This window comes from Sceloporus occidentalis, unplaced genomic scaffold, assembly GCF_023333645.1.
Source record: "Sceloporus occidentalis isolate IW3139 unplaced genomic scaffold, rSceOcc1.0.p SCAF_8, whole genome shotgun sequence".
Classification (NCBI taxonomy): Eukaryota; Metazoa; Chordata; class Lepidosauria; order Squamata; family Phrynosomatidae; genus Sceloporus; species Sceloporus occidentalis.
Window position 1 is genome coordinate 10,188,244 of NW_028316988.1, and position 13,482 is coordinate 10,201,725.

Below are 13,482 nucleotides of genomic sequence, written 5' to 3' on the forward strand. Positions count from 1 at the left end.
CACACACACACACACACACACACCCTCTTATTTATTTATACCCCGCTCTTCATATATATATATATATATATATATATATATCCATCCCACTCTCTTCCATGCCAGCATTCTCTGAAGATGCCATCTCTGGTGTCTTTCTAATGGCCATCGCCTTTTCACACTCTGTGAGCATGAAAGGGAACATTTACCTAGCATCACAGAGCCTGAAAAACCCACAAAACACTATGGATGCATGCCATGAAAGCCTTCAACCTCATGATAGGTTTGCCTTAGGGTCACCAGAAATGACTTGGAGGCACACAGCAACAAAATTTGGGGCTTCAGAGCCATAGTATTTGGATGCCAATGTATAGGTGAGAAGGAACTATACTAAACCCACTGATGCTACATTGATAATGGAAGATTGACCTCGCCGTATGACAACGCCAGCATGGATGTGAAACTAATTTGTGAACTTGTTTGTTCACTAAAATAGTTGAATTAAATCTGAAATATCATTTACGGGATTATTCGTAATGGCCACAGTGTTTCCCTCAATTGCGCCAAACTTCCCAAAGGTTAAAGCACCGAGGAATGCTGATTTTGCTTAGAAGTTACGTCACTGACTTTTAATGCGTAAAAATTAATGTATGCAAAAGGATCTTGTAGAACCTTTTATACTTATGGAAAGTTAGGCCTGTTACAGACTGCCAAAATAAAGCTGCTTCGGGTCTCTTTGGAGGTATGCTATTTAAATGACGCATGGGTCCTAAGAGTCCGGAGGTCGCGCCAAAGCCACACTCCATTCCTAAGCACTGGAGTGCAGCTTTGGTGCAGATTCCGGATTCTTCTGATGCATGCATCATTTAAACAGCATACCTCCAAAGAGGCCCCAAGCAGCTTTATTTTGGCAGTCTGTAACAGGCCTTAGTCTCAATGGTGCTACAAGATCCCTTTGCAGACTGATTTTCCAGATTAACATGGCTATGTCTTTGAATTCTTAGATTTTTGTGGGGGGTTTGGGCTAAGTGGCCATGTTTTAGAAGAGTTTCTTCCTGATGTTGCTCCTTCTAGAACCTGGCCACATGGCCTGAAAAAACCACAAAAATCTATGGATGCCGGCCATGAAAGCCTTCGACTTCACCCTTTGAATTCTGCTTAAAAATAATGTGTTCTATAATGATGAAGAGGAAAATGACTGAATTGGACATAACAAGTTGATTTGCAGTGACTCTAATAAATCCTACATTCATATTATGTCAGAACCAGATATATCTGTGAAGGAGGCATTATCTGCAATGCTTGCAGGCAATAAGTAACAAGCCAAATGCACATTGTGAACAATGATGGCGAACATCTCAAACCTGCTTTCATGGGGTCAAATTAAACCGCCCAGGCTTGCAACGTTCAAGCAAAAAAATATCAATGGGAATGTAGTCCTCATCCATTTTGGGCAGGAAACCGTTTCACCTCGCCGTTCTGTCGGCAAAAAGGCCGAACGTTTAGAGAGGCGATGCTGTTCTTAAATCAACTCCCTTACAAATCAAATCTGTCCTAGAAAGACGGTGACCCAGTTTGGTGTGAAAAGGGCACTTTTGAGCAAGCCGCCGTCTGAAGAGGCGAGCAAATTTCATTCGGGAGAGACCTGCAATTTGTTAGACCGAAGGACTGAAGGATGCATAGCCCTTTTTGCTTTCGCGCTCAGATACTTGTGCAGCGGGTCAAAGGCCAACGCCGAATCTTGTTTGCAGCAAGGTTTCAAAATGACTGGGTTGACAAAAGATATATGTACGGTTTAGGTTTCTCTCTCCAGAGGAGTGGAACGGCTTTATTAAATCCTGACATCCTGGAGCATTATCATTTATTGTTACATTTGAGCTGGGCACATTCTTTTGCAAAATGCAAGGCGATCCGAAAGGAACGGTGCAAAAAGACAGTGGAAGACGCTGGAGGATAGTGGCACCTCTTTCTTTGGTGTTTAACAATAAAAAGTTGTTACCCATCTTAGACCCACAAAGACAAAGAAGGTAGGAAATCCCCAAATGGAAAGAAACCTTCCTCAAGGTGATCTATCCTTCTTTTAGTGTTTATAACTAAGTGCCTCTTCTCTTTCTCTTTCGCTTTCTCTTTCCCCCTAAAGACAGTGTTGTTGTTGTTTTTAATTTCTAAGTGCATCTTAATCTCATTTCGGGATCAATTATTATAAGGCAAATGAAAGTAACAGCAAGTGACAAAACAAAACAATGGCACGGCAACCCATTCCAAGACGGTCGATAAATCTGAAACATGCTTCATCTCAATACCTCGACCACCGTCTCGGCGTGCAACCAATTCCAACCCTGCTGTGATAAGTGTCTTGTGCAACTCCAAAAGAGGTTTTCCAAAGAGGGAGAGGGGGAAATAAATTAAAATCAAGGTAAACGTATGAGGTTCATTTAGCATGGGATGCGTTCACTTTTGGGAAGGCTAGTGAGTATTGGCCAATATCCCCTATCTACCTTTCCTGGATGGCTACCCTCATAACCATTGCATGGAAATGTCATTTGCTCATGCCCATTAGGTGACCTGGGGCAAGTCACACTCTCTCAGCCTCAGAGGATGGCAATGGCAAACCCCCTCTGAATAAACCTGTGAGAGGTTTGCCTTAGGGTCGCCATAAGTCAGAAATGACTTGAAGGCACGCAACAACATCATACCACCGTTCTCCAACCACCAACAGAATGGGCCTCTTCCTTCCTATGCTGCTGATGCTTGGGAAAGTAAGTTGGGGGAAAGTTATGGCAACAGAGTCCCAATCATGAACAAGGAACCATTGTGCGTATGGAGAAATTACCTAGAATTACTCATTTATCACTGTTCCATATTCACCATCGCTACTTGGTTATGACAGTAGCGCATCCCACACTGGTTTAGTGCTTTTATTCCACTTTAAATGCTGTGGCTGACCCCTGTGTGGCATTCTGGGGTTTGTAGTTTCAGGAAGTTTCAGAGCTTCTCTGGCTGATAATTCTCAATTTCTCTGCAAACTCTCTAAACAAAGCCAGCATAGTGGTCTGCGCATCGGACTAGAACTCAGTTCAAATCCTGGCTTGGCCATGGAAACCCACTGGGTCACCTTGGGCAAGTCACAGTCTCTCAGCCTCAAGAAGATGGCAATAGCAAATCCTTGCCAAGAAAACCTGGGATAGGTTCACCGTAGGGCCGCCGTAAGTCGGAAATGACTTCAAAGCACACAACAACAGCAACAAGCAGTAGACCAACTGAGTCAATAGGAATCACCTACATCAACGACACGTTGTAAATCCCAGGGTTTCCTAAGGAACAGCCCTAACAGTTAAAGTGGAATAAAAGCATAGAGTTGGAAGAGACCACAAGGGCCATCCAGCCCAACCCCATTCTGCCACGGGATTGTCCTGTTTTAACTTGCAAGCCACCCTGGTTCTTCCGGACAAAGAGGCAAGATATAAATTAAAATTTTATTTGTTTGTTTATTTATTTATTTATTACTGAATAATAGCACTGTAACAGTGTAGTGTGATATCCAGCTCTATTGCTGCGTTGCAACCCCTGCCCAACTTACATCAGCTGCTTGGTGAGAAGAAGATCCTTTCCAATGGCAATTGGAGCATAAGCAAATGATGTCTCCACTGGGTTTGGAGGGATCCAGCCGTGAGAGATTACTTAGTTAAGTATAGTATGCAAAGGGATCTTGTAGCACCTTGGAGACTAACAGTGCCCAATAAGAAGCTTATTGCATGGGGCTCTAGGAACACAGCTAGCACAGAACGAAAGGGGGCGGGAAGGGAATGGAATGGTGAAAGGACACATTTTACTGCATGCCAGAACACTGCTGATGCCGCCAGAAGTCCCCTTTCCATTTCCCCATCCATCCTCCAGAGGGAAATTTTCAAGAACTGTTGAGAACTGTTCACTTCTGGGACGGATGGTGAACGGAACAGCATCAGCGGCGTTCCAGCATGTGGCAAAATGTGTCCTTTCCCCGTTCGATTCCGTTCCCTTCCCACCCCCTTTCATTCCGTGCTAGCTGCGTTCCTAGAGCCCCATGCAATAAGCTCCTGAGTTACAGCATTTGAAGAAGTAGACCTGGTCTATGAAATCCTATGAAAGTTGTAGCATACGTTTTCATAGACTTAGGTCTACTTCCTCCAATGCATGGCGCAAACTGGTCAAGTACAGAAGAGGTTATTTAGTCAAGATGCCCAACACAGGCCACTGGACTAGCTGTCTAGGATCACAGCAGGGGTGGGATTGGGAAGTCCGGAGGCGGTCTCCCTAGCTGCATGGGTTGGCAATTTGGGGGGTTCAAAAGAAGGAGGGAAGAGAGAAAGTACATACCAGGAAAAAGACACATGGCGTCTGCCCAGCCCCCCAGGAAGTAAAACAGACTTCGTCTGGTCAGCAGGAGATTTCAAACCATTTCTCAGACACAAAGGCCACAGGAATGAGGTGCCGATCAGAAGAGGAGGGTCTGCAGCAAGCAGAAAAACCGACTCGCACTGTGCCAGTCTGCGACATACAGCCAGCAAGCCTTGGCGAGGCCTGCAGCCAAAAACCCAGCTTTTATCATATTGCATTTTGAGGGAGGGGTCGGGGGGATACTTTTTAAAATAATGCTTTGAACGGTTTTATTGGTTTCTGCGAGGGAACGGCTGCCAAGAGGGAACAATGGCCACTTTTTGAAAGCCTTCTCCAATTTTCTTTAAAAAAAGATGGGGGGGGGGGGGAAGAAGTCAATACATTCTCAAAGCGGTGACACTAAGCTATCTCAAAAAGTACTAAAGAAAATTGACGTTATTTTGTTTCTCATCCGTCTTTTGTGCTTTGTTCCAGTTTTATGATTTGCCAGTAAAATTTGTCAGCACCGTCGGTGGCGACTTCCATGTTTGTGGGGCAGGGAATGTACTCTGTATTTTAAAGGAGCTATCCAACGGACCAGTCTTATTGTAGAGAAAAGCCCCAGGACCTTAGATATCTCCTTGGACGTTGAGTCGACCTATTAGCCCTTTAGGAAAGGATCCGTCTCTCTGGATAACTCCATTGGAGGTTGGTTGACTTGAGATCTTGGAGAAGAGTTCAGTGCCTTGGATTGCCCCTGGGAAGACTTGGGTGGCATCCAAGGCGCTGAGCTTCTTTTATCATAAGAAATCACCTTCTTGGATAAATGTTGGTCCATGCTGAGACCCAGAGCAGATTCTCCATCCCCTTGACATGGAAGCCACCAATTCCTAATGGGGAACCCACAGCTTACTTGAGATTCCTGTCCCAGAATCCGCCATACATTCTGGCAGCGTCAAACAATATTTGAGATCCTTAGCTTTTCACAGCCCAAAAAATTACAAGAGAACTATGCAGAGACCAATAATTTCCAACAAAGCATCACCTTAAGATACAAATCATAACTGAAGACATAACTATAATTGCAATGAGCCCTGTCCAGCCAATGCACATCTGCCAAGGAGGGGAAAGACAGAGAAAGGAAGAGTAATGGGGTGACAGACAGATGAAAGAGTCCTCTGCAGTTTGCAGAGAGACGACAGGAAAACAAACACGTCGATAAACTGATCCAACCACCACTACATTGTTACGCCGGCATGGGTTGGCTGGGGTTCACGCTGAAAATGTGCACAAATACAGACACTCCATGAAATGGTTGAAAAATCCTTGCCGGCTAGCTGCCCACCAGAAAGTCCATTCTTGGATGCTTCAGCCAATGTCCAGAGCACCTCTCAATAGGTTTCTAGAGTTTATCTCCAGTTCCCGAACTCCTACCCAGTATGGCTGGTGGCTTCCATGTTAGGGTTGCGCTGGATCCACTCTGGATTTAACTCCAGATTTGAAGGAGTTATCCTCTCCTTCCAGACTTTCCACTATTTTAAGGAATTGAACCCTCTCCAAAGGGTAGACCCAGCACTTCGGAGAAAGGCTGGAACATATCTCAGAGTGCACCCATGCCCTCCACTGACCTGGGAGCTACCAGCCATTCAAGATCTGTTTCTATACATTTGTTTCTGTGTGTAGTTTGGAGGGAAGGCCAGTGGGATTGGTGTCCTCTCTTTCTCCTCCATCTTACATCTAAACCTGGACTCTCCTCTCTCCATCCAAAAGGTTCCTCAGGATCTTAACTAGGTTCCTCACTGAAGTTCTGGAGATGTTTTTGGTGTGCAAAGCATTTCAGGCCACAAACCATTGCACTAGTCATGGGCTCAGAATCAGCTAAACCAAGTCTTTCCAGATTTTGGTGGACTTAGGTACCTCAAACCAAGAAACATAAGACTGGTTGGAGCATCCCTGTTCACACACCAACAGTGTTCACAGAGATATGGTTTTCAGCGCCAAGGACAGGAAAACCAGATCTAACTTAAACATTACCTTCACAATACGGGTTCTCCAATGTTGTATCCATAATGGTGTTGGGCCATGTGGGTATTTTTTTGCAAGGGAAAGTAAGATGGCTGAGAAATCTTGGCTACGCACAACTTCAGATCTTCTGAAGGCCAAATGGGAATCAGCCATGGGAATAGGGCAACCATGCTGTAAAGGTAATGTTGCAAAATGGCTGATAAAAGAAGATCATGTTCACTTGTTAGGGCCTTGAAGGAATGGAAGGAAGGAAGCATAAGTCTGTGAAGAACAGAGGGCACCTTCATGGGATCCAATTCTATTGATCAAAAGTGCAGCCAATGAACTGGAATATGGATTGTAGGATCTCAGCCACTTGGCCAAATCCAGATGTCCAAAATTTGGAGTAGCCAGATTATCTAAACATGAGCATATTCCTATCCTAGCAACAGCACACATCTTTTACAGAGATGGGGGGTGGATTTCACATGGAGACGCATGATGCACAATTCGCACACACATACACGCGCACACACACCACCAACAATGTCTTCAGAGCCACATGCCACCGGAGCCTTAGCAGTGGGTCAATATCTCACAGTGAAAAAACTCTGCAGATGGCTCTTTTTATTAACCTGGTTTTATGCTAAGAAGTGGCCTTTCATTAATCTCACTTTCCATTCAAACAACAGATGCACTGAGCTGTGCATAGCAGCTTAAAACGGTGCGTTTTGTATGTCTCCTCTTGTATTCAATGGGATGTCATTTCAACCAGGGCCAAAGAATTTCTTTCCCTCCTGGATTCTCTGAAAAACCTGATAATCTCATTTAGTGTGATCATCTGAAAATCTAGTTGAGTGTTAGCAGAATCATTGGATAATATCTCTAGTTGTGATAACATCTCCATGGTGGTTGTCGGCCTTCAGACTTTTGCCTGCATTACTGGAGGGTATACGAGGGTAAAGGGGGAGCGGCTAAAGGATCCCCGGTTGCAAAAATAGCAAAGCAAAGGATCAAATGTCGGATGACCATTTCTGATGTTGTTAGAGGGAAACCAACACCATTAGATGGCATCCCAGCCTCCAAGGTCAGGGCTTACAGGAGGGGAAAATCTGATTAAAGTTGTCTTCATGTGATCCAGCATCCATTTGCCAGAATGTGCAATGCAGTGTACAGATGTCAGATGTGACCTAATGGCTCAGTTTAGGAAGTCTGGCCTTGGCCCTTTTGAAGGGTTGAAATGGCTAGCAGTGGGTTCATAGATATGGAGAACAGCCATCCTACTTTCAAGGTTTTCAAAGGCCACTGCCACACTGCAGAATGAATGCTGCTTGACACTGCCTTAACTGTCCGGGCTCCATCCCATGGAATCCTGGGATTTGCAGTTTGTTGGGGCACCAGAGCACTCTGACGGTGGAATTTAAACATCTCACTAAACTACAAATGTCATAATTCCATAGCAGGGAGCCGTGACAGTTAAGGCAGTGTCGGACTGCATTCATTTCGCAGCATAGATGCTACCCAAGTGAAAAAGAGCAAGGAAGCACCCATCTTGAGGGATAAAACTGGGATCCTTTCTGGTTCCCAGCTTCATAAGGTATAGGCAAAAAGCTTGGCAGTCAGTGCAGACCCATGCGATAGCTCCTGATACCAAAGTTATGTTCAGTATCATTGAACAAGACATGAGGGAAGGAAGGGAAACCATTTTGAAACCAGTCCTGGCCTACAATTAAACTGGGCACAGTATGCAAGAAAGGAGATCCTGTCTTTGTATCAAACACTGTCCTAACTTCCCACCTGCCTTTGTTTCTGGGAAATTTTTCATCTCTGGAAAAAGAGGTAGTAACTTCACAAGGTGGACCATGGCCTATTCAGGATCAAGCCATATCAGTTGCCTTGCCATTGTAACAACCCATCGCCATGGTCTTGGAGGCAACTTGACTAGGGTCACATACCACAAACACACATGCACACCGACACACATAGAGACAGACAGACGTCGTCACTCCTGGGCTGAGAACGCCAATATCCATGTGTCTTTCCAAAATGGCTGTTCAGGGTGGACACAGAGATGAGCATGAACACTTTCAGCCACGGGGTGGAAGGAGAGACAACTGATGGAATCGACATCACACTTAATATTTCCCAAGTACCTTTTCAACACCGATCCCTCATTGGGAAACAAAAGACGGAGTCAGTGATGCGGGACCCCATGCTTACATTTCTCCAACAGCAGGATGGGAAACGGTTCCATCTGGGTACCAATATCGATGGAAAGACCTCACCCTCCAAGAAACCCAAGGGCACATCTACTCTGTAGAAACCATGCAGTTTGACCCCACTTTTACCACCCACTTGAGTGTATCCTACAAAATCCTGGAATATGGAGTTTTGTGGGGCATTGGCACATTTGGGGCAGAGACGGCTAAAGACCTTGCAAAGTGACCATAGGATGGAGCTACAGCACTTCAAGTGGTATCAAATGGCATTAGTTTCTGCAGTGTGGATGCACTCCAAGTCACAGACCGTGCGGCCGAGCTTCTCTCGCCTTACCTGTTCCCATTGAAGGATGCCTTATAGTCCCCTGGGGAGAGGATGGTCTCCTCCGTGTAGACGGGCACAGGAGTCCTTACACACTCGTGGGAGCACTGAAGAGTTTCGTTGTAGGCTGTGAATATGTCCAAGTTGCTGGGCACTCGGGCCGGAGTGAAGTCCGTCAGGTTCTGACAGCTTTCTTCCTGCTGGTTAATCTTGCGTTGGTGGCCGTTCCTCCTCGTGTTCCCACTTTGGGCACAGCTACAAAGGAAAGGAAAGCAAAAAAGAAGAAGGAGATGGGTCAAAAGAGGGGCAACCAAGGAAACAACATAAAACCATTATATCTATCCTTGTTATATGTTACCATTGCATGGACCAAACAGGCCTGTGAAGATGGTTAAACGTGGCACCAGAAGTCAAATGGATCCAAAAGCAAATACACTCATCCCTCCATGTTTGCAGCTTTGATATTTGCGGATTTGATTATTCATGGATTTGATGAATATGTTCTCTCTAGGAATCTCTAGGTTCTCCATTGCAACTTTATGGTCAGTGTGTTGGACGCTGACCAAAGAGTTGCGCTAGAGGACCTAGAGATTCCAAGGGAGGTGTCCTCTCAGGTAAAAACATGGTGTTTTTGTTATTTGCGCTTTCCCCATATTCACAGGGGTCTTGTGCTTCTAACCCTAGCGAATATGGAGGGACAAGTGTACTCCTGGGAAGCCAAAATGACTAAATGGAGGATATTGTACTTTGGACACATCATGAGATGACATGATCATTGGGGAAAATGATAAGTGTTTGAGAACTAATTTCTCAGAGGGGAAAGGAAGGGCCTTGCATAATGTGCTGCACCGCCTACAGTTCCTGTTTTACTTTTTAAAATGGGCATGCTTTCCATTCACCTTTAATGCTAGTGTCAGTTTAATGGCATTTTAACTTTTTAATTGTAGAATCCTAGAGCTGGAAGAACCTCAAGAGCCATCTAACCCAACCCCATCCTGCCATGCGGGAAGACACAATCCAAGCTCTCCCAACAGATGACCACTCAACCTCTGTTTAAAACCCTCCAAAGAAGGAGAAACCACCACACCTCAGAAGCCCCTGTTGTGCATCAGAAGTACCCAAAATGCATTTGAAAAGCCCAGTGTGCATTGGAAGTGTCCAGTGTGCATCAGAAGGTCTAGTCCGACACTCAAACCACTACACCATACGGCTTTGCTCCGAATCCCTACTTAACCTCAAGGCTTCCAGAGTAACCTTGTAAAACCATACCCTGGCAACCCCTGTTACCAAAACAAGGTTATTGTCCCAATGCGTGCAGCTCAGGCTTCTCTGGAAGATCATAAAATGCAAATAGGTAAGAGAGACGATGCTTCAGAAACAAATACTTGGCTCCCTGGGAGAGGAAACTCTATTATCCGCTGCTAATTATACCTGCGATTTCAAATTCAATTATCATTTTTTAGAAGCATCCGAGAAGCGTTGGCCTCAATCAAGCGATCACATTTTGGGTGCATTTTATGCATGTATTTATTTATCTAGCATAATCAAATCTGAATTTTAAATGGGGGCCGTGATAATTAATGGGAAACGACTGGTGCTAAGTGGTGTATCCATGCATGCTCAAATACGAAGCCTGGTATGCACATATATCTTTCGGCATGCTTAGCACATTTCCCAAACTCCTCATAAACACAGACTCTTCTCTCTTTCTCTTACTTTTTGGACTGCTGATGTAATTAATTCCCTCTTCTGTGCTATTCTTGTTCTTCTGGTTCACTTTTCTTGGCCTGCCAATCCTCCTGGATTTTGATTTAAGAATGCTGAAATTAATTCTGGAATTGGAGCACATGTACCGTACATTGGAATTCACTCCCTTCCGTTTATTTGCATCTTTTAACCCATTTACATTGCTGAAGCACATGTGTGAATTCATAATGCAATGCAAGAAGCACTCGGAGGTGTAATACCTACATAATCCCACCAACAACCTTTTCACAGAGGCCTTTTCTGAGCCGCATGCCCTCATGTGTGCCTGTAAAATGCTACACCCTATGCACCATGCGTAATTATTGCATATGACCACGGATCTATGCCATGTCCAACACTGTGTAATTTTGCACACACTTAGCTACGTAGCAGAGGCACTGTGCAGTCCTCCTACTGAAATGCAAAAATGGGTATCGGGGCACAGGTAAGAATGTCCCGATGTGTACTGAATTCTACCAACGCCCATCAGCATCATTTAGCTGGTGTTTCAATGTGCAGTGGCACCAACGGTAGTCAAGGTCTGCTGTCCCAGCCCAGGATTTCCTCTGCCCCATCTCGGATTCGCCCCTTTTAACTCGCTGCCCCTCACTCCTGGAACCTTCTTCCCCCGCGAGCAAGAGCCATCACTTCCTTAACCAGCTTCAAAACGGAGCTGAAGACCATCCTGTTCAGAGAAGCGTTCCCAGGCATTGCATAATTGTCACTTGCTATTTGATGTTCTTTTGTTGTCTGTTTTATTGAATCATTTCCTGTATTGCTATGTATTTTATATGTATTATCTTACTAGAAAGGCCCCTTCCCCACCACCACTCCCTTCTCCTTCTGTGTCGTGTCTTTTTAGATTGTAAGCCTGAGGGCAGGGAACCGTCCAATTAAAAAGATTGTATGTACAGCTCTGTGTAAATTTACAGCGCTTTATAAATAAAGGTTAATAATAATAATAATAATTGGGACCAATGCTCAATGGAGACTTTGCTGGCTCTGCTGTGTAGTAACATCAAGGCAACCAGCTTACGGAATACAGTTATTGTACTAAACTACTCAATTCTACTTCTTGCAGACATATGTCCACTCATATAGAAACAAGCCCCACACTGAGGTCCTGCCTGAGCTGGTCATAAGTCCAGGGTCAGTTCTGGAGCATTATGTTCTGGAACTGGCCCTGGATTGGCCACAATGGCAGCCACACACATGGGCTTATTGGCACTAAACTGGGCCATGTCCTATGACTTGAAGAAGACTTGCAATTGACTTGAAGGCACACAACAAAAACAACAACATCTGATATTTTACATGTTTTGTCTGCTGTTTGGTCTACGGACTGCAATACTAAATGCTACTGCTACTACGTTAGCATTCAAAGATACATCCATCTTAGTCTGAAAGATCAGTATGTAGAGAGATCTTTGAGACTAACTAAACGAAAGAAGTTGGCAGCATGAGCTTTCATAGACTAAGGTCTACTTCCCAATGTATTTGAGGAGGTAGACTGAAGTCTATGAAAGTTCATGCTGCCAACTTCTTTCTTTCTCTCAAAGGTGCTACAAGGTATTTTTTGTGGGTTTTTGGTGCTATGAGGCCATGTTCTAGAAGAGTTTATTCCTGATGTTTCGCCAGCAGCTGTGGCTGGCATCTTCAGAGAATGCTGGCATGGAAGAGAGTGTGTGTGACCCTGGGTAGGGAGGAGTGACCTCTATGTTAATCTGTATATTGTTCTGTTGTTGATGGCCAGGCCTTAGGGTGGGAGGGCATGCTACAAGATCTTTCTACATACTACTACATTAGTTACTTAGTTAACCAACGAACGAATGCTTGGATAGAAGCAAAGTCCAAGTTGGCTTCCTTGTGACCTCCACCTCCTCCAGGGTTGCAGGAACATAATGGTCACAGAGATGGGAGAGACCCCAAGGGCCATCCATTGCAACTCCATTTTGCCATGCAGGAAGACAGCATCCAAGCCCTCCCTGTGACAGATGGCCATCCAGCCTCTGGTTCAAAACTTCCAAAGAAGGAGGCTCTGCCACCCTCCAAGGCAGCAGCGTATCATTCCACTGTCTGTTTGACATCAATATGTTCTTCTTAACGTTTAGGTGGAAACTCTTTTCCTGCAGCTTGAATCCAATGATATCACCTGGGTGTTGTTTACTCTCATATCGAGAAGACTCTCACATAGAGCACACAGAGGGACAATTGGAGGCAGGGAAACTGCTAGCCCAGCATTGTACCAGGAATATTCAGGCAAGATTTGAGTGGATAGATGCCTCCACTGCAGAAGAGACTTCCCAAAATTGCTCTACTATGGGTTTCCCTTTTAATCCTTTTTGACAAGCCGATGGGGAGGGGGCTGAGGGGTGATGAAGGAGAGGAATAAAAGGAAAAGGAGCCCGATCTTCTTGGATGACTTTCCAATTTTCTCGCTTCCTCCATATCAGATTCAGTCCCATCACTGAAGGTGAGCCATCAAACCACCCGGTCCAATTATGCCGAGAAACCATCACCAGTTTGAAGCTCTTAAGGAACGTATTTCTGAGCAGAAACAGTGGCCTGGGATCTGCCTTTGAGCAAAAGGAGAGGGGGAAAAAGACAAGGGAAACCATGCAGATCCCCATGCAGATCTCCCAAAGGTGCCGTCACGTTCTTGCAATGGAAGGAAGGAAGGAGGTGGCAGGGGGGATAATAATAAAAGCTGACCTCAAAGTAGGTCAATTTGACAAGGAAAGTAGGTAAAGGCAGGAACGCCTGAAGCAAAGACGTAACCTATTTTACTATATGCATAGCTGATGCGAAAAGAAGAAAGGAGAGCAAATGAGGCTGGATGGGAACATGGGGGCCAAG

The 13,482-nt window shown here is 44.9% G+C and overlaps 1 protein-coding gene across 3 annotated transcripts in view; it reads right to left on the bottom strand.

Moving 5' to 3' along the window:
* LOC149307851 (adherens junction-associated protein 1-like) overlaps positions 1-13,482 on the bottom strand; it is a 98,199-nt gene that overhangs the window by 11,992 nt on the left and 72,725 nt on the right. For 2 of the 3 annotated variants that reach the window (XM_089534515.1, XM_089534514.1), the window contains exons 4-5: positions 8,893-9,135; positions 4,336-4,468 (exon numbers count right to left, since the gene is read on the bottom strand). In XM_089534515.1, the coding sequence (XP_089390641.1) occupies positions 4,396-4,468; positions 8,893-9,135 (316 nt within the window). In that variant the 3' untranslated portion in view covers positions 4,336-4,395. The remainder of the gene's footprint in view (positions 1-4,335; positions 4,469-8,892; positions 9,136-13,482) is intronic. The other variant, XM_089534516.1, reaches the window with a different exon arrangement.